Source organism: Lolium perenne, chromosome 2, assembly GCF_019359855.2.
Source record: "Lolium perenne isolate Kyuss_39 chromosome 2, Kyuss_2.0, whole genome shotgun sequence".
Classification (NCBI taxonomy): Eukaryota; Viridiplantae; Streptophyta; class Magnoliopsida; order Poales; family Poaceae; genus Lolium; species Lolium perenne.
In genome coordinates, this window is record NC_067245.2 from 98,507,271 (window position 1) to 98,526,172 (window position 18,902).

General features: G+C 43.6%; 2 protein-coding genes across 2 annotated transcripts; both read left to right on the plus strand.

Moving 5' to 3' along the window:
* Window positions 1-9,233: 9,233 nt before the first annotated feature.
* LOC127333359 (protein FLX-like 1) lies at window positions 9,234-16,192 on the plus strand. The gene is made up of 5 exons (XM_051359750.1): window positions 9,234-9,796; window positions 11,474-11,706; window positions 15,313-15,476; window positions 15,723-15,799; window positions 15,894-16,192. The coding sequence occupies exons 1-5, from the start codon at window positions 9,311-9,313 to the stop codon at window positions 15,987-15,989; spliced, it is 1,056 nt and encodes a 351-aa protein (XP_051215710.1). The 5' UTR covers window positions 9,234-9,310; the 3' UTR covers window positions 15,990-16,192.
* Window positions 16,193-16,755: 563 nt separating this feature from the next.
* On the plus strand, window positions 16,756-18,461 carry LOC127333360 (protein LURP-one-related 7). Its single transcript, XM_051359751.2, has 3 exons — window positions 16,756-17,243; window positions 17,836-18,051; window positions 18,135-18,461. Exons 1-3 carry the CDS (start codon window positions 17,007-17,009, stop codon window positions 18,258-18,260), a joined length of 579 nt encoding a protein of 192 aa, XP_051215711.1. The 5' UTR covers window positions 16,756-17,006; the 3' UTR covers window positions 18,261-18,461.
* Window positions 18,462-18,902: the final 441 nt, after the last annotated feature.

The following is an 18,902-nucleotide window of genomic DNA, read 5'->3' on the forward strand; positions in this document are numbered from 1 at the left end:
TTGAATATGTGGGAGCCATTATGGATCTCCAGATCCCGCTATTGGTTATTGGTCGGAGTGAGTACTCAACCATGTCCGCATAGTTCACGAACCGTAGGGTGACACACTTAAAGTTGGATGTTGAAATGGTAGAACTTGAATATGGAATGGAGTTCGAATATTTGTTCGGAGTCCCGGATGAGATCCCGGACATCACGAGGAGTTCCGGAATGGTCCGGAGAATAAGATTCATATATAGGAAGTCATATTCCAAGTGTGGAAATGATCCGGTGCATTTATGGCAGGTTCTAGAAGGTTCTAGAAAAGTCCGGAAGAAATCACCATGGAAAGTAGAGTCCCGGAAGGACTCCACCTTGCATAACCAGCCAACCCTAAAGGGGAGGAGTCCAAGGTGGACTCCCCTAGGGTGGTCGGCCAACCCACCTCAAGGAAAGGTGGGAGTCCCACCTTGGGTAGGACTCCCTCCTTGAGTAAGTTTCCCACATATGGGAGGTTTTAGTGTTGGGGTCTTATTCGAAGACTTGGACTAGAACTCTTGGTGCTTCCACCTATATAATGAGGGGCATAGGAGAGGGGGCTGATTACTTTGAGCCCTAGCCTTGGCCGCACCCCTTAGAGGGCCGGCGCCCAACCCCCCTCTCTCCCCAAACCCTAGCGGTCTCTCTCCTCCACCACATCCCGCACGCTTAAGCGAAGCTCCGCCGGATTTCTCCACCACCACCGACACCACGCCGTCGTGCTGTCGGATTCAAGAGGAGCTACTACTTCCGCTGCCCGCTGGAACGGGGAGGTGGACGTCGTCTTCATCAACAACCGAACGTGTGACCGAGTACGGAGGTGTTGCCCGTTCGTGGCGCCGGAACCGATCGTGATCAAGATCTTGTACGCGCTTTTGCAAGCGGCAAGTGAACGTCTACCACAGCAACAAGAGCCTCATCTTGTAGGCTTTGGAATCTCTTCAAGGGTGAGACTCGATACCCCCCTCGTTGCTATCATCTTCTAGATTGCATCTTGGCTTGGATTGCGTGTTCGCGGTAGGAAATTTTTTGTTTTCTATGCAACGTTATCCTACACTAATTGCTGTACAAAAATCATTGAATGGCAAGTTGACAGTTTTATTATAAATCTTGTACTGAACCATGGGGTTAGATTGCGACCAATTGAACTTAAAATCCTGCACAATAGACATAGTCAATTTTGCATATTGGCATGGTTCTCCATCAACAAAATCATTCAACCCTGCACGAGAAATTAGATTCTGAACATCTTCCAATATTCCTGCACTTCTCATGAAATCTGTGCACGGGTAGTAAGAGGGGTATACTCCCTCTTCGCGGTTCACTCTCATGACTTGCTGCACCTCCAATTCTTGTTGGTTTAGTTGATATCTATTCCACTCCATTTTCTGAAATTTTTCAACAAACAATATAAAATTTGATTTGGTGACATATAATTGAGGGGAACTACCATAGGAACTTGCTAGAGTACCAATCATGCATCAAAACTAGTTTATACAACTTGGAACAAGCATGCAAGCTCACTAAACATGTTACCTACAGCAGCAAAATATTCAAGATATATTCAACCAAACAAAATTCTACTTGGATAATCGGAGGAGTCACATACTGGAGAGCAAATGTGCCAAATTTCAGACAGAAATCTGGGCTGAGCAAAGAGATCGAGAAATCCTGAGCTCTTGAGCAAAAACGCGAGTGAGAGAAAGCTGGTGCTAATTTTTTCGGGAGAGGGAAGAGTGTGGGAGGAAGAGATGCTAAAGTGGGGCAAAGGGGGACCCACACACCAGGGTGGCGCGCCCCCCTTGCTGGCCGCGCCGGCCTGTGGGGTTCCACCCTGGGGTGCCCCACTGATCATCCCCAGGTGCTCCCGGGTGCATTTTCGAAAAATAGGACCAACAGTATAATTTTTGTGAATTTTTGAAAACTTTGAAAAATGCACATTTCTGGGTATTAAGTTTATTGTTACTGGACAGGAAATTTTTTGAAATCTCTAATTCACTAAGGAACTTTGCAAAACAAAAGTGCTACAACAAGTAAAGCAAGTGGAGGAAGAAAGAGATGTTGTTTACCTCCTCTATGCATATAAAAAGTTTTTGTTAACAAGGTTGATCAAGTCTTGCCACCAAATAAATTTTACATAGCATAAGAAGAAATAAACCTCAAATCAATCATGTTACCTTGAATTGTATTGATATGGATCCAATCATAAGACTTTGATATCCTTCTTTAGGCTCATATATAGGACAATCGATAGTTCCAATTTTGATAGTTCTCACATTAGAAATAGTATTGACTCCACATACTTTATCAATCCTCTTGGGGAAATAGACGGTATGCTCCTTATCATCAACATTGAAAGTAACCTTTCCTTTATTGCAATCAATAACAGCCCCTGCGGTGTTAAGAAAAGGTCTCCCAAGAATAATAGACATATTATCATCTTCAGGCATTTCCAACACAACAAAATCAGTTAATATCAAGCAGTTATTAGTAACTCGAACAGGAACATCCTCACATATACCAATAGGAATAGAAGTAGATTTATCAGCCATTTGCAAAGATATATCAGTAGGTATCAACTTATCTAAATAAAGTCTCTTATAAATAGAAAAGGGCATAACACTAACACCGGCTCCCAAGTCACATAGAGCAGTTTTAACATAATTATTCTTAATAGAACAAGGAATAGTAGGTATACCTGGGTCGCCCAACTTCTTTGGAACTTTGCCATTGAAAGAGTAATTAGCAAGCATAGTGGAAATCTCCTCATTGGGGATTTTCCTTTTGTTAGTAACAATATCTTTCATATACTTTGAATAAGGCAGCAATTTAATAGCATCAGTCAAAGGGATTTGCAAGAATAAAGGTTTCATCCAATCGCAAAATTTATTATAATGTTCTTCTACCTTTGATTTTAGTTTCTTAGCAGGAAAAGGCATTTGCTTTTGCACCCAAGGTTCCCTTTCATTACCATGTTTCTTAGCAATAAAATCTTCTTTAATATACTTTTTATTTTTAGCATGCTTTTCAGGTTCATCTTCAACCTCTTCTTTATCAGAAGCATCATTCTTATCATTATCATTATTGTTATCATGTTCATTACCACTTTCAGTTTCAGCATCGGAAATAGAAATACTATTAGGATCATTAACAGGTTCAAAGAATTCTACAATATTTTTATGTTTCTTCTTCTTTTTCTTAGAAGGAGCACTAGGTTCAATTCGTTGAGAATCTTGTTCAATTCTTTTGGGATGCCCTTCAGGATATAGAGGATCCTGGGTAGAGACACCACCTCTAGTTGTTACTTCATAAGCATGTTTCTCTTTAGAATTATTTTTTAACAAGTCATTTTGCACTTTAGTGAGTTGATCAATTTGAGTTTGAACCATTTGAAAATGTTTAACAAGCATCTTAACATCATTGGAGGTTCTCTCCACAATATCACGCAAATTGCTGATAGCTTGAGAATTTTCCATTAGATGATTCTCTACTCTCATATTAAAATTTTCTTGCTTAACAATATAATTATCAAACTCATCTAAGCATTGAGCAGGAGGTTTTGAATACGGAATATCTTCCCTAGTAAAGCGTTGAAGGGAGTTTACCTTAATCATGGATGAAGGGGGAATTATCTCACATATATCTTCTATGGGAGGTAGATTCTTCACATCTTCGGATTTAATACCTTTCTCCTTGAGAGACTTCTTGGCTTCCCTCATATCTTCATCATTCAATTTAATTAAACCCCTCTTCTTCAATATTGGCGTTGGAGTTGGTTCAGGTGTAGTCCAATCATCATGATTCCGGCCTATTTTAGCCAATAATTCTTCGATTTAAATGCAGAGTTCTTTTCCTGAAAACACAACCAGCACAACTATCCAAATACGCTCTAGACTCAACGGTTAGTCCACTATAAAATATATCAAGTAAATCGTGCTTTTCCAAATCATGTCCAGGTCGAGCTCTGATAAGTGAGCAAAATCTTGCCCAAGCTTCTGGCAATTTCTCTCCATCTTCCTGGTCAAAGCTATAAATTTTCTGTAAAGCAGCATGTTGAGCACTAGCAGGAAAGTATTTCCGAAAGAAAACATCACGGAAATCAGTTGGACTTTTAATAGAACCAGGAGGCAAATTATTATACCAAGTTTTAGCATCATCCTTTAATGAGAAAGGAAAAAATTTAGCGACAAAGTAAGTACGCATCTTGACATCATCAGAAAACAAGCTACTCATAGAAGAAAGTTCAATCATGTGTTCTACAGCACTTTCCTTTTCAGTACCACAAAAGGGTGCTTTCTCTACAATAGCTATATGAGATAGATCAAGAGAAAAATCATAATCCTTATCCTTAATGCATATAGGAGATGTGGCAAATTTAGGATCAGGAGATAACTTATGTCTAACAGTATATTGTGTGAGAAACTTTTTAATTTTTCTTGCATCAGCAGTAGCATTGCATCTATTAATAAAATCATCATTAAGCTCCACATAATCCTCATCAGGATCATCACTAGAATAATCAAGTTCAGGTGAATTAACAGGTGTAGCAGCATTTTCATTATGAGTTTCAGCATTTTCAATTTGTCTAGACCTAGCAATTGTAGCATCTAGAAAGGATCCCAATGAACCACTATCATCAAGCACAGCAGAAACACTATCAATATTATGAGAGTTTTCAGATTCAGCATAAGTACCAGCAAGTGAAGCTTGCGGCGGTGAAACAAGTTGACTTATCACAGATGGTGAATCAAGTGTAGCAGAGGTACTCAGAGTTGTACCTTTTCTTGTAGTGGATGGTAATATGGCGACTTTAGGATCGCGAGTTTTACCCATGATGGAGAATTTGCAGCGAACAATATCAATCCAAGTGAACTTCCAAATAAAGCTATGCTCCCCGGCAACGGCGCCAGAAAACTGTCTTGATAACCCACAGGTATAGGGGATCGCAGCAGTCTTCGCGGGAAGTAAATCCCAATTTATTGATTCGACACAAGGGGAGACAAAGAATACTTGAAAGCCTTAACAGCAGAGTTGTCAATTCAGCTGCACCTAGAAACAGACTTGCTCGCAAGAGTTTATCAGTAGTAACAGTTTTATAGCGATAGATAGTGAAATAACAAAGAAATGTAACAGAGACAGCAGTAGTGATTATAGTAAACAGCAGGATTAAAATACTGTAGGCACGGGGACGGATAACGGGCGTTGCATGGATGAGAGAAACTCATGTAACAATCATAGCAGGGCATTTGCAGATAATAATAAAACGGTGTCCAAGTACAAAGCAATCAATAGGCACGTGTTCCATATATAGTCGTACGTGCTCGCAATGAGAAACTTGCACAATATCTTTTGTCCTACCAGCCGGTGGCAGCCGGACCTCAAGGGAATCTACTGGATATTAAGGTACTCCTTTTAATAGAGTACCGGAGCAAAGCATTAACACTCCGTGAACACATGTGATCCTCACATCACTACCATCCCCTCCGGTTGTCCCGATTTCTGTCACTTCGGGGCCATTGGTTCCGGACAGCGACATGTGTATACAACTTGCAGGTAAGATCATAAAACAATGAATATCATGATGAAACAATAACATGTTCAGATCTGAGATCATGGCACTCGGGCCCTAGTGACAAGCATTAAGCATAACAAGTTGCAACAATATCATCAAAGTACCAATTACGGACACTAGGCACTATGCCCTAACAATCTTATGCTATTACATGACCAATCTCATCCAATCCCTACCATCCCCTCCGGCCTACAGCGGGGGAATTACTCACACATGGATGGGGGAAACATGGCTAGTTGATGGAGAGGCGTCGGTGATGATGATGGCGATGATCTCCTCCAATTCCCCGTCCCGGCGGAGTGCCAGAACGGAGACTTCTGGCTCCCGAGACGGAGTTTCGCGATGTGGCGGCGTTCTGGAGGGTTTCTGGCGACTTCGACTTCTTGGTCGCGATTTTTAGATCGAACCCTTTAAGTAGTCCAGAGGAGGGCGTCGGAGGCCGGCCGAGGGGGCCACACGCTAGGGCCGCGCCGCCCTAGGGTGTGGGGCCCTCGGGCCTCCACCTGACTTGCCCTTCTGGCCTCCGTGAGTCTTCTGGAAAAATAGGACCTTTCGCATAAATTCCGAAGATTTTCCTGAAAGTTGGATTTCTGCACAAAAATGAGACACCAGAACAGTTCTGCTGAAAACAGCGTTAGTCCGTGTTAGTTGCATCCAAAATACACAAATTAGAGGCAAAACAATAGCAAAAGTGTTCGGGAAAGTAGATACGTTTTGGACGTATCATGCACCTATACATCTGACAAGTGTATTAGGTGTGTTGGGGACACAAGAGACTTTTTGTATCGTAATTGCAGGGTTGCTTGAGAGGGATATCTTTGACCTCTACCTCCCTGAGTTCGATAAACCTTGGGTGATTCACTTAAGGGAAACTTGCTGCTGTTCTACAAACCTCTGCTCTTGGAGGCCCAACACTGTCTATAGGAAAAGAAGTGTGCGTAGACATCAGCTGCCAATAGCGCGTTTCGGCTTGGTCCACTCCAGTGCACGCATCCATCCCCACCCTACACCAAGCACGGACCAAGGTCATGTCTTCAATCTCGGTGTAGTTCGAGGTGCGTGGCTTCGGCGGCGCAGAAGAACCGGCGGCACCTGGATCAACCTCAACCACCTCCTCGTCATCGACCGCTTTCATGGTTTGTACATGCAAATAGGAATTGGAATTAGGTACATCCTTTAATTCCAACAACAAATTCTAAGCGCACCCAAACAACATAATTTGAATTCAAAGCCAATTCATTTCCATCTTGGATTTGAAATTCCCAGTCTAATTCAATTCTACATCCAACTCACTGCATCCAAACAAAGCGAGCTTCTTCGAATTCAAACCTTCAAACGGTTAACCGAAATACCAACAAAGATTGCAACAACCGGTTTACTTTGAGGGGTCCGGAGCACATCTTCTCCATCAAAAGCGATTGCTCTCTCTCCCAGAAAACCATGGTGGTTTCATAGCCACTATAAGCAGAAATGGAAATTAGCAAATAGCTCACACTTGAAAATTATGACCTGGCCTATGACACTTGAAAATTCTAACTAACCAGAAGTTACTCTTTCATACCATTAGAGATCAGCAAGCATATTTATAATCGACATTTATTGCATCTTGATTCTTCACTTACTGAATCCAACATTGTAATTATGCCCGTGTGAATATTGTTCTTTCCAGTACTCAAACTGAGGCCACCAAAAATAAGAATCAACTTATATGCAAAACAATGAACTATCGAAAAATGTGTATGATCGATATACAACAGCTTGCAATATAGAACACATATCAGTGAAAATTGTTACATTGTTGCAGCTTGGTGGAAACAAGGGATATGATACAGAGGACTGGAGACATGCTCGAGTGAAGCAGAATAGAAAATAGCAGCGATAGAAAAGGAGGAAACAAAGAGGATTTATGCTACTTGCCGGCGGCAACCTCCGCAGAAGGAAGCATGGATTCAACTAACACTAATTGGTACGCTATCTTTCTGTGTGACACCATGGGAGCCTTGTTTCTGTCCACTGTAGATACCCAAGAGGAGAAGAAGGGACATGTTCGTGGCCGATGGCCTGCTCGGGCACAACTGGGCTCGCGACATCCACAGTGTCCTTGGCCTACGCGAAATTGGGCAGTACCTCATGCTCTGGCATAGGATTGAAGGCACTCAGCTCACCACTAAACCAGACAAAGCTGATGTGGAAATGGACCTCGAGCGGCAGCTACTCTGCTCGCTTCGCCTATCTCACCACTTTCCAGGACCCCATTGCCTGTCCGGCTTGGAAGCACATCTGGAAGAACTGGGCGCCCCCTCACGTCAATTTCTTCCATTGGCTTGCCTTCCAAGATCGTTGTTGGACATCTGACATACTCGCTAGGAGAGGCCTGCAGCACCACCCTCGCTGTCTGCTATGCGACCAACCGCCCGAAACCATGCGCCACCTGCTCATCGAATGCCCATTCGCAAAGCAAATTTGGCATGACACATTGGCCTGGCTGCGCCTATCCTGTCGCATACCGCAGGACTTCGACGAATCCATTTTCTCATGGCTGGCGGGCGCGAAGCAAGCAACGCCACTGCGCAAGGGTCTCGGATCGACGACACTACTGCTCCCTTGGATGCTCTGGAAGCACAGGAACGACTGCGTGTTTGAGGGCACTCGCCCCTCTATCACCAACATGATGATTAAGATCAAAGATGAAGCGTCCCTATGGGCTCAAGCTGGTTCCATAGGCATGCGTGATGCCCTGCCGATGACATGGGATGTCCACCAGTTTTCCGGTTTAGACTTCCTGTAACCCACCTTCTAGGAGGGTTGTAAAAACCCTATCTTTTAAATGAAATGAGACGTAAAGGTCCTTTGCGTTTTCTCGAAAGTGGGGATTGTGTTCCGATATTGTGCTTGTGTGTGTGTGTGTGTGTGTGTGTGTGGTGGTGGTGGGGGGGGGGGGTGGGTGAGATAGGCGCCGGACGGTTCAGATGAGCTGGATGTTTGGCGTTAAACGTTGATGAGATTATTTGATGGTTGTGATCTTCTGAATGTTTGATGTCAAAGTGACACCATCCTCAACTCCAATATAATAGTAAAGATTAACTAGCTAGTTGAGAACTAAGTTCTAGTCATGAGTTACAACTGAGATTTATTAACATCATCTAAATTAGAATCTCAGTCGACCGAGAAATAGTGATTCCCTTATCACTATTAAGCTAGTAGCTCTAAATATGCGCATAAACTCATTTCGGCTCTTGGGTGCGGATGATCCCTTTATCATAAAAACATATTTTTAAATATAAAAAAAATGATAAAAAAATTTACATGTACATCTCCATAATATGTGTGTTCGTCAAGTTTCACGAAAAATAATATTTTTTTGTAGTCTACGTGAAAAAGAGAAAATTTATCTTGTGACAAGTCTTTGTTTTAGCACCGAATTTTGTCTTCTTTACACACGCCACACGATAAATCAATTTTTCATAAAACGACTCTGTGAGCGTGTAGCACATGAAGATATACGTGTAATTTTTTTTATTTCAATTTTATTTAACATTTCAAAATATATCTAACATGCATTTTAAAATAAAGGGAGCATACCCTCCCATGTGCTAAAACATCACTCCCTAAATATGCGGGCGTAGTTTAGTACAGTAGTATAATTTACTCGTTGGGTGCAAAGTATCTGTTCGTCGGAGTCCCTTGTAGCACCCAGTCGTTAGGGTTCCGGCGACTCCGGATGGCCGGTCGTCACCGTAACCCGCTGCCCTCCTCCTTCTCCCGAGGCGGAGGCGACGGCGGCGGGAACCACCCGCACCCTCCTCCGCTTCACCACCCCCACCACCACCTCCCGCCTCACCACCTCGACGAATTCCGGGACCCGCCGCCGCGCCTGCCCCCGCACCACCTCGATGACTTCCGAGACCCGCGCCGCCTGCCCCCTGCCCACCCCGACAACTTCCGCGAGCATCCTCCGCTCCCGCGCCACCACTTCGAGGGCCACGGTGCCGCCCCCCTGCCCCCCGCCTCTCACATGGCCGCGGCGCTCGAGGAGCGCATCGGCGTGGAGATCGAGGAGGCGCACGTTCTGCTCGAGCAGAACCAGCGCCTCGCTGCCACGCACGTCGCGCTCGTGCAGGAGGTCTCTGCCGTGCGGCACGACCTTGGCCACACTGCTCGCGCCATCGGCGCAGCCCAGCAAGAGGGAGATCTACGTATTCGCGAGGTGTGGATGCTTTCATCATCCCTCAAGTGCGCTGAATGAATCTACTCTCTGTGTACTGCAACATTTAACCCATAACCATAAGCTCCACAAAAGCCTTGAGGCTGTATGATTCGTGTTTGGTGTTACATACAGTCCTAAATTCATCCAGGAGTTGTAGATTCAGGGATATGTTCGACTTTCTAAACCAATAATTTATGATGCATACAAGGTCTATGTCATACAGATCTTTTAACTTAACATCGCTTATTTTCTACTACTATAGTTCTCTGCCATGTGTTAATTTTACATAGGCAAAATATAGGTGTATTGGACAAGCTTCAACAAGTTTGAAAGCTGGCACCTGTTTGTTCTTTAGAATGCCTGTCGTGTGGGAATGACACAAACATGCGCGGGAGCCAGTATTATACAAGTTTGGCTTCCTGCATCAGTGTCTTCTGCAGATAAGAGAAAGATAACAGCATTGATTATGAAGAAGCCCACTTCATTTTTCTTATAGGATTGGGCAGAAGAGAGGGAAGTCACTTTCGGTCCTCATTTTCTTTCTCTTGGTAGTCTAGGGTTAGTCTCCTCCTTTATCCACCTCACATTCTTCCCATCCACCTTTCTGTTGACGATGTTCGGATCTTGGGGGCACTAGTGTTATCTGTAATGATAGCAGGAGGTATGCGAGAAACCATTGATGTAGAATCCTAGGTTTGTATTTCTCTTGTGTGGGATGTCAAGTTGGCCTGGCCAGTTTTGTAGATGGGCAGGCTTTTCTTGTTTGCGCTGGACTGGGGTGTGTCATCTTTTTTTCCATAGATCGACGAGGGCGGTCCTGGCGCAGTGGTAGAGTATCTCCACTTGTGTCCTGGGGTTCCTGGGTTTGAATCAGCCTCCTTGCATAATAAAAAGCAAGGGAAAGGCTGCCTAGAAATACCTTCCCCAGACCCCACAATGTGTGGGAGCTTTCTGCGCTGGGGTCCTTCTTCTCACAAGTACATGAACAATGGAGTCAAGGCAGGGATGGAGAAAAATAATGGTTGAGGATTGAGAGGGAAGGATGGGGATGGGAGATAATGGGAACTGCGAGAACACGGGTAGCTAGCTACATATGCCAGGTCTTTTTAGGCTGTAACGGCCACACCCCCAGTACCACACATCCATTAGGCGCCACGTTAGCACATATTTTTTGTCCACAAACGGCAAGAGTGTCACTTTGCCCATGCAAATGTAATATACATGCCTAGAATAGATTACGTTGTTCTACTTTCTCCGTCCATAAAAGGATGCCTTAGATTTGTCTAAATTTAGATGTATCTATACACTAAATAGTTTCTACATACATCCAACTTTAGCTAAATCTAAGACATTCTTTTATGGACAGAGGGAGTATATTTATTTGGGCCGCGATCTAAGCATTTCTCAGTTGGTGGGGGTGCGTGAGCACCAACCTGCCAAACAGGGTTCGATTCCTGTTGGGCCTGTTGGGCGGAATCATTGAGCAGACTGCCCGGTGTCTTGGTCATTCTTCTTCAAACATTACAATGTCACTAGGTTCTATTGCCTGATTTGGTTGAATTTATTTTAGTACTTCCCTTTATTGTAAATTCGCTTCTCTTTATTGTAATATGCCTGAGTGAGTTTATTAGGTTATTTTTGTCGTGTAAAATTAACTTGTCGTTCTTCGTGATATAGGCCTATGAGAGGTTAATGAAAATGGAAACAGAGCTCCGAGCAGTAGAGGAGATGAGAGCGGAGCTTGCGCATGTTCGTATGGACATTCAACAGCTGGATGCAGCAAGGCAGGAACTCCTGGGTCAGATCCAGGGGTACACACAAGATTTGGCTCGTTCAGCAGTGGAGTTGCAGCAGGTGGCTGCAGTGAAAGCTGAGACCCAAGAACTCAGGCATGAAACACAGCATTTAAGGTCGGCCCTATTAATCTTGCATGTACTCTTTCTGTTTGAAACATATCGCCTATACTTATTTATTACTAGTTGATACCCTGCGCGTTGCAGCGGGGGATTCTTAGCTGTCATTGAGAAGTATGGTATAAGTAACAAAAAAGGATGCCAAAATTGGCTTTGAAAAATCCAAAAGGGTACTATATCGAACGATAGTATAGTAGGTTTTTTGAAACCATTGATAGAGTGTATATCAGACATTTGGACTTTTGATTATCAACAGTATATCTTTATTATGTAAGAGTGTCAATTTTAATTATACACCATTACACTATATTGAATAGGTTAGAGAATAAAGAAGAGGAAATGTCGAGAATAAAGAAAAGGAGCTAGTAAATATTTTCATTCATTGAAATCCATGTGGAGTTTAATATTTTCAAGCAAGTTGTGTTTTTTTTTTATCTCTCCTTATTTTGGGTTTCCTTATGTTTCTGTTTGGTTTCATATCTAGCCTACCCCAACTTGCTTGGGCTAAAGGCTTGATGATGATGGTGATGATGATTGGAAACATAAATAAGATAAATCCATGTTAAATATTGCACCCGGAAAACTACGTGAAACCTCAGCTACCACAAAATACCACTTCTTGCCTAATATCTGCTTGGATTGTAAAAGCACATCCTGCAAAGGTATACCTGAAATTAATTTATGAAAACTCAATATATAGTAGTATCATGTTTAAATTGCCGGTAAATGCATCAGGTATTTATTGGGCAAAAATCACACATCACGATCCACCATACATAAATTGTAAATAAGAAGACGTCAAGGATTGTAGCCATATAAGCTAGCTCGGGCTAGCACCGTAGTAGGACATGATCTATTACAAAAATATAGAGATGATACCTGCTGTAGTACATTCAGTTAACCATACTTGTAAGTGATGCCTATCTGGAAAAGGATATCAGTAATGCTATGATAATTTAATTTGGTTGGATCAGTAGTGATGGCCTGCCTACAAACAACACATGAATAACAGCACAGTTATACAGAAATCTAGATATCTGAACCATAGTAGCCAGGTTCGGGGTCGAAGGTCCGCTCCGTGACCCAGGGTCGACCGACCCGGATTGAGGGTCGGGGATGAAGGTGGGTCGACGTGGGTCGGTGGCGGGTCGCGATCCAAATCGAAGTTTCGATGACTCCGAATCAGAGTCCAAAATGGGAAGAAGATTAGAGTTCATGGAGGATTAGCAAGCATTCCGGCCGCCGCAGTCCATCCACATGCCACTGTGGAGGTGCTGTAGGCATGCGTCCTCTCCGTCCCACACGGATGGCTACACCGGCGGCCGGCCGGAAGATCTCACCGATTGGGGCGATAGAGTGCTGGATGGTTATTGGTTGGTCTAGAGCTCAATCAGTGGGCAACGGTGTACTGGGACGCTGTTTGGAGGTGAATTGATGATTAATTAGTTGGGGAAAATATTACTGCAGGTGAGACGAATTGAGTCAATTGACATGGTAGTGGGCTGATCTGTGGACCCCATTATCTTTAATCATTTTTATTTGCTAGAATGGAGTTAATTTCTAGCGGGATTAAGGGAGTGACCCATGACTTGGTACAGCGGTCCCTCTTATGGTACCGGGGTCATCGGTCCAAAATTGTGTGGGTCACGATCCTCGTACCAAAATGGCGACCCGGAGAGGTATACCCCTCTTCGAACTTTGTTCCTGGAGATAGGGAACCGCAGCCCGTGACCCCGTTCCTCGACCCGGGCGTCCCAGATTTCTGGCAACTATGATCCGAACATATATCAAACCTGATTGAGAAAATAGAGCTGGTCAGATGAGTGTGAGAGGACTGGCTTAGGGCTCGTTCCAGAAATTCTTACCATCACCCACCGTGCAGTTTGGACTTTGCATGAACAGGAACAACAGCGTATCCAATAGCAACTAGGTGCAGACAAAAGTTTGATCACTTCCTCGAATTAATTCTAAGCACCTGTAATCTGGTATATGAAAAAATCGAACGAGCAGAGCAAAAATCCATGCTAATATCGATCAGGCAGAGATAGGGGAGTGAGGGTACCTAATAAGCAAGGAAGGTGTACCCATCCAGTGATGCGGATTCACCGAACAGGTGGCGACAGCGGCGCAACAGCCATGGCGAGTGTTCCATCGTCGTCTCGTCGAACATGTATAGTACCAACATGAGATGGGAGTCGATGATAGGTACTTTAAATCACACTGATTCTCCGTAAACAACAATACATGGAATGATCCAGAATTTACAATAATGGTAGAAGCCGATCAGCTCCAAGAGTTGTCGCTCGGTTGACTTGTCGATGAGGCGCCACCATGCTGCAACGAAGCTGGTGCTTTCTCTGTCCCATAACAGGAACGAAATATCCTTTCATACGCATAGACGCCATTTTCTTCTCTGCTGATGCCCGCCAGCGGCCCGGCCAGGCCCCAAAGTCACCGTTGTCGTGGTAGCAAGAGCTCTCTGTACTGCCGTCGTCAGTTGCAGAGGCACGGAAAACTGAAACCTAAGTAGGGTCCACGGCTGAGCCTTGATGGGAGAGATGATGGGTCGAGGATGCACTGCTTCTACTTGAAGTGCTGCTGGGAAGCTGCATGGGCACCGCTCGGAATTAACATCCATGTTCATCTTCAATAAATACAGGAGTCCAAGAATCAGGGGATAGAGAGAAATTACGATGCTGGGGCAGTACGGGCGTGGGGCCTCATTGCCAACATATGACTCTATGACTTCTTGGTGTGAGTGCTGGTTTGTTGTACACCGCTGGAAGCCACTGACCAATCTACATCGCTGATTTGCAATCCAATGTTCAGGATAATTAGGATGATGTGGCTGCACCAGGAATGAGCCTGCAAACACTAAATGCATCTTAGTGGGGATGAACTTTATGGATATTATAGATTTTTTAAACACAAGGTATTCATAGCTTAGCAAAGTTTTCCTCCGCCCTCTCAGCACTAACAAGGAAACATTCTCTTGGTCCTATAGTGGTATAACCTCCTTATATGGTGTGCCTGATGAAAGTATACCTGCAATTTTAAATGAAGTTGGATCCACCCCCAAACTTGTGGAAGTCCATTTAACCCCCTGGGCTAACCCCGAACTTTAAATACTGGACCACTAACCCACTTTAGTAATTTCAAAGGTGGTTTTGCCACGGTGGGTATGAGTTGGCATCTCTGCTAGAAGAAGGCCGCACTAGGCAAATTTCTCTACCCCCACCCTATTGAGCACACACGTCTATGTTAGCCGGGAGATTTGCTTGAGCACTGGCTCCGCCCACGTCCTACGTGGTCCCTGAGTTACCTCTACTTGGATGTTTCAAGCCGACCTGTCAGTCAAATTATGTCCACTGGCAAAACTGCCTCCAAAACAACCTGGCGGTGAAGTGCTATGTTATCAGAAGTCCAGGTTGACGAATAACCAGCTTTGTTTTTCTGGGGGTTAGGTGGATAAAATGGGTTAATAATATATTACATGAACTCAGTTGCATCTTAAATGACTCTGAAGTAACCGAGAGAAAGGTGAAGTTACAAGAAAACTTTGCTGTATTTTGCACACTTACATACTTGTGAATTGACTTGCAGATCTGGTATCGAGCTTGAGAAGAAAGGATATGCAGAGAGTTATGAGCAAGGACAAGAAATGCAGAAGAAATTGGTTTCAGTTGCTTCTGAAGTGGAGAAACTACGTGCCGAGGTTGCTAATGCCGAGAAGAGGTCACGAGCTGCTGTGTCTGTAGGAAATCAAGGTTTGTTTACATTGCTTTGGCTCCAGATAGTAGTTCTCATCTGTACCGCTAGGGGGCGGGGTATTATTAACAATAGAACTCAGTATTAAGATGATTCAAATGGACACGATAAATTTCTTTCTGTGGCCAAAATACTTGATAAACTACCATCCTGTGCTATGCATAGTTGTAAATTTTTGGGCTATTCATTTAAGGACTGAATAAATGAGGCTAACCATTATACTTCATGGCGCACCCATCCTGCAGGTTATGTTGGAAGCTATGGAAATCCTACTGCCAATTACCCTGTAAATCCTTACAATGCTGGATACAACATGAATCAAGTATGTCTTCTGTTTTATTTTTGAAGAAGCCATCTTCACATACTCTTTTGTATCGTTATATCAAGCTGCTTCTCAAAGCACATATTTGTTCCAGGCAAACGCTGCTGATTCTGGTTCCCAGTATGGAGCTGCTCCAACACACAGTTCCTGGGGCGTCTACGATATGCAAAGAGCTCCTGGACGGAGATGAATGCCGGCATTATATTTTTTCCTGGCCCTCTTAGTGAAATACAAAACATCGGTTTCTGGCACAACCTGTGTAATGTTGATGTATTATCTGTCAGATATGAATGGTATATTTGTTGGCCCTAATCTTAGTTATATACACACAAGTGTAGCACATGTTGCAGTAATAAACTTTTAATAATGCTATTAGGATACTGCAGAATTCCATTTTGTGCGCACATTTGCCTTTTTCAATTGCATTTGTCATTACTTTGTTTAGAAACATCGTCTCCCAGGTGTCGCCATTACTTTTGATCTGACATAGTACTAGACTAGGCATAGAACAAGAATCCGGGTGATGATTTGACCCATCGTCTTTTTGAGTAATGACACTCAAATGCAACATTTGCAGTTCAGTTTGTGGAAATAAAGTCTATAGGCCTTGCATTTCCAACTGGAGGGAGTATCACTTGCAAACGATCTACGGTCTTACTACATACCAAACGATCGATTGGTCGACTCATGATCGAACTTTATCTCTACATAGTACATATAATTAGTTAGACAATTAGTACTACCATGTACATGTACAGACTATAAAGCATTACTTCTTACAAACAATACAATATGATGTTCTATGACAAACCAAAGAAGATTAAAGATGTTTTTCACGCAACACCTCACTAGTTCTTCTAAAGCTGTGTTGTTTGTATTTTACCATTTGTTCGTCCACAGAGGTGCTAAAAGGCATCTGATTCCGCTGAAAGAATAATAATCAGCCATCGCCGTCACAGCTGGTTTGTTCGGCTCCGCTAAACACAAGAACCCAAATACTAACTTGCAACCACTCTCCAGCAATTTTTCAGCATCCTCTTCCCCTTCCTCTTCCCTTCTTCGCTTTCTTCCACCCTCCTTGAATCCTTCGCCTTTCTTTCCTACCGCAGCCGACCGTCCGGCAGCACCTCCGTCTCCCCTCAGACCTGTACCTTCTCCCCAAGAAACACCTTGATTGCTCTTCACTTGGTATTGCTTCTTTGATTCCATGGACCAGACAGAAGCTGCGGTCGCCGCTGTCCCGCCGCCGGTGCCCACGGCGGCCCCCGTCGTCCCGGTCGATCTCACGGTCATCAAGAAACGCCTCGGTGGCGGCGGCGACATGGCGGTGCACGACTCATCTGGCAGCCTCGCGTTCCGCGTCACGGCGGCGGACGCTGGTGGGAGAGGCAGGGCGCTCCTCGACGCCTCCTGCAGCACCCTGGTCACCGCGAGGAGCAGCGAGGTGATGATTCCAGCTTGGGAATTTGGTTTGACTTATTCCGAAACATCATGAATACAGTTAACCTGGCTTCTTAATTTGGTCAAATCTGGGATTGGTTAGAGAAAAGGGTATCTAATTAGGCTGCGTGTTTTCGGTACAATTATTCTATAGTAGGCAATACACTGTAATTCTAATGAAATAGAGTATGTTGCTTCAGTATATTCTCCTCACTTGATTCTCAACTCTATTGCCGCAAGACAGAATACAAGCACTTTTGATAGCACTCATACCTGATAATAATAAACTTAAATAGACAGGTGCCAGGCAAAAAAACAATAGACATACTAGAAATGTGCTACAACAGGCCATCCATGCATGCAGCAATGTTGATGTGCAATACTTGGCATATGTTTATGGATTGTACTTTGATCGAGCTCTTTGAAGACCAAATACGATGCTACATTTTTTTCCGAAAATGGGCTCTTTATTACTTGCGCAATAGACCCGGCCTCTGCATTTGTAATGCTTCCCGTTAATAATTCTTCATACGGTCTCGGGTTACGCATAATGCATATTGTAAACCATGTCACTAAGTGGCATAACTATTTTCTAGGGTGGTGTGTGGCAAGCATTCAGAGGAGTTAGTTCGGAACAGAAAGACATAATTTTTTCTGCAAAGGTAATGTCCGCTTCTTCGAAGCGAAAGGAGGTACATGTCCTTGTACCACCGAGAAGCTCATTCGAAGATCCGAAACCAAGCTATATACTCGTAGGAAATCCATTTCAAAGAGCATGCACAGTTATAAACGGCAACTCCATTGTTGCTCAGGTAATACTGAAACTTTCCTGTTGTCTAGTGTACTAGTAGATTTGTTGGACTGTCCCTAAAACCATCAATCGCTTTTTGTGCAGGCAAATCTCCCGTACAAATTAAACAAGCCTGTCTATTCAAGACGCAAGTTTAGAGTGACCATTTACCCAGGAAATGATAACATTTTGATCATGGCAATGATTATGACATTCCTTGTACAAAAATAACAGAAAAGATGAGTCACACGTTGCTTTCAGAAAATTCCGAGGATGATTTAGCTCCTCCTTCTCTCACTGACCAATTGCTCTTACTGAACGGACTGATCTTGTAAATATTTCTTTGTTGTTCAGATTATTTTCTTGGTTGGTTCTTATATTGCTAGTTCAGATTTAATGAACATAGCCTCACTGGCTAAGTGGTTACGGAAATTGGAGACTGATGAAACAATCTGGCAGAGAGTTGTCCTCAATAAATATGTGAAATCACAGTGCATTGCTGGGATTAAACATAAACCTGGAGACTCCACTTTTTAGTCTGTATTAATGGGTATTGAACACCTCTTTTACCCTCATTGTAAAAGAAATGTGGGGGAATGGACAAAAAACTAGATTCTGGCAGGATTCTGACAAGGGCATTTGTGTGGCACATGCTTTTGTCAGGGGATGGGGAGGATTTCAATTTAGAAGAATGTTTTGGGGTTGCCTTCTTGACCTGTGGAACAGTATAATAACAACTTGTTGCATGCATTCATTAAGTGCGAGCATGCACGGAGATTCTGGGAGGAAGCTTCTGGATGAAGTTTGTGCTACCAAATTTTCATCCTCATACCTGGTCGCGGGACATAACTAGTGATGCAAGGTTTTCTCATT